At 32.1% G+C, this 1,289-nt stretch overlaps 1 protein-coding gene across 1 annotated transcript in view; it reads right to left on the reverse strand.

Moving 5' to 3' along the window:
• The window catches only part of TAB2 (TGF-beta activated kinase 1 (MAP3K7) binding protein 2), a 37,533-nt gene that overhangs the window by 29,334 nt on the left and 6,910 nt on the right, over nucleotides 1–1,289 (reverse strand). Inside the window, exon 2 of the mRNA XM_007458765.1 lies at nucleotides 13–268. Within this exon, the coding sequence (XP_007458827.1) occupies nucleotides 13–268 (256 nt within the window). The remainder of the gene's footprint in view (nucleotides 1–12; nucleotides 269–1,289) is intronic.

Below are 1,289 nucleotides of genomic sequence, written 5' to 3' on the forward strand. Positions count from 1 at the left end.
GCTGAAATAGTTCATTATTGGACTGACCACCTTGAAGTTGTCCATCACTAATGCTGTGCGTTAGAGTCCTACTTCCATTCATTCTACTTCCTTCTCTTCCATGGTGGTAAACATTCTGTGACTGCAAGTCCAAGTTGAGAGAAGTCATGTGATTGCGTAGACCGGAAATTCCAGAATCATCCGAAAAATTCAAGTCTCCTTCACCGTAAAGATACCTTGTACTCTCCTGAGAGAGAACTGCACAGCAGGCATCCAGGTTATTATTATTCTATAAGACAAAATAAAAACAGCTTGTGTTAACAACCAGAAGCCAATGCATATACTCTCATCACTACTAAAATACTACACGATTAACAAGAGATTAGTTAATACAATTATAACAGATACACTTGAGCTCTTTCACTTGAGGAGAACTAGTATTTATGCAAATAGTTGAATTAAAAATCCTCACTACTAATGTAATGGAAAAGTTCTCTAACTAGCAATAGCTAAACATGAACCAAGTCATTATTCTGTTTTAGGAGTTATTTTATAGTAAAATGGATTCATGCAAATATAGTAAAATTACAACTTAATTAAAAATGCAGTTTGAATTCTGAACAAAATATAAGCATTCAATTTAAGCATATAATACTGTATAATTAATATTTTGCATATTCATGTGCTATGTAATTCTTTTAAACCAATGACCTTTTAAAAACTATTATTTGTGGTATTTAAATTAAAAAGTTCTAAAGTTCATAACAAAGGCATCACAATTTCTTATGTGCTTCCTCTTGTGTTATAAACAAACCACATACATATACATATGTAATGTAAGATCAAGGTAGCCTCCAGAGTAACTGAGTTCACATCTTTGCCTTTAGATAGCATCATATAATTCTACTCCAGAGAAATGAAAAACAAAACAAAACAAAAAAACAATTAGACTGTTTCTAAAGAATTCTCAAAAGAAACTAACCACTACTTATAAATTATCCATAAAAATATTTACTGAACACCTATGATATGTACATCATTCTGTTTGAGACTGTGGAAGACTCAAATGATGTATAAAACCAGACTTTTCCCTAGAAGAGCTTGCAACTCAATTAGGGAGACAAACCATGGATTTATGAAAAGGTAACATTATTAAAACATGAATATATGTCAAATAATAAGTGGTAATGAAGTTCAACAGAGAGTTAATACCGTAGGCTACTGTAGAAAGGACTGTGTTAATCAGGGAGGTATAATCTCATGGGTTTCACAGTATATGTAGGACTTGGATAGGAAAAAAGGCATTCCTT

Source organism: Lipotes vexillifer, unplaced genomic scaffold, assembly GCF_000442215.2.
Source record: "Lipotes vexillifer unplaced genomic scaffold, Lipotes_vexillifer_v1.1 scaffold639, whole genome shotgun sequence".
Classification (NCBI taxonomy): domain Eukaryota; kingdom Metazoa; phylum Chordata; class Mammalia; order Artiodactyla; family Lipotidae; genus Lipotes; species Lipotes vexillifer.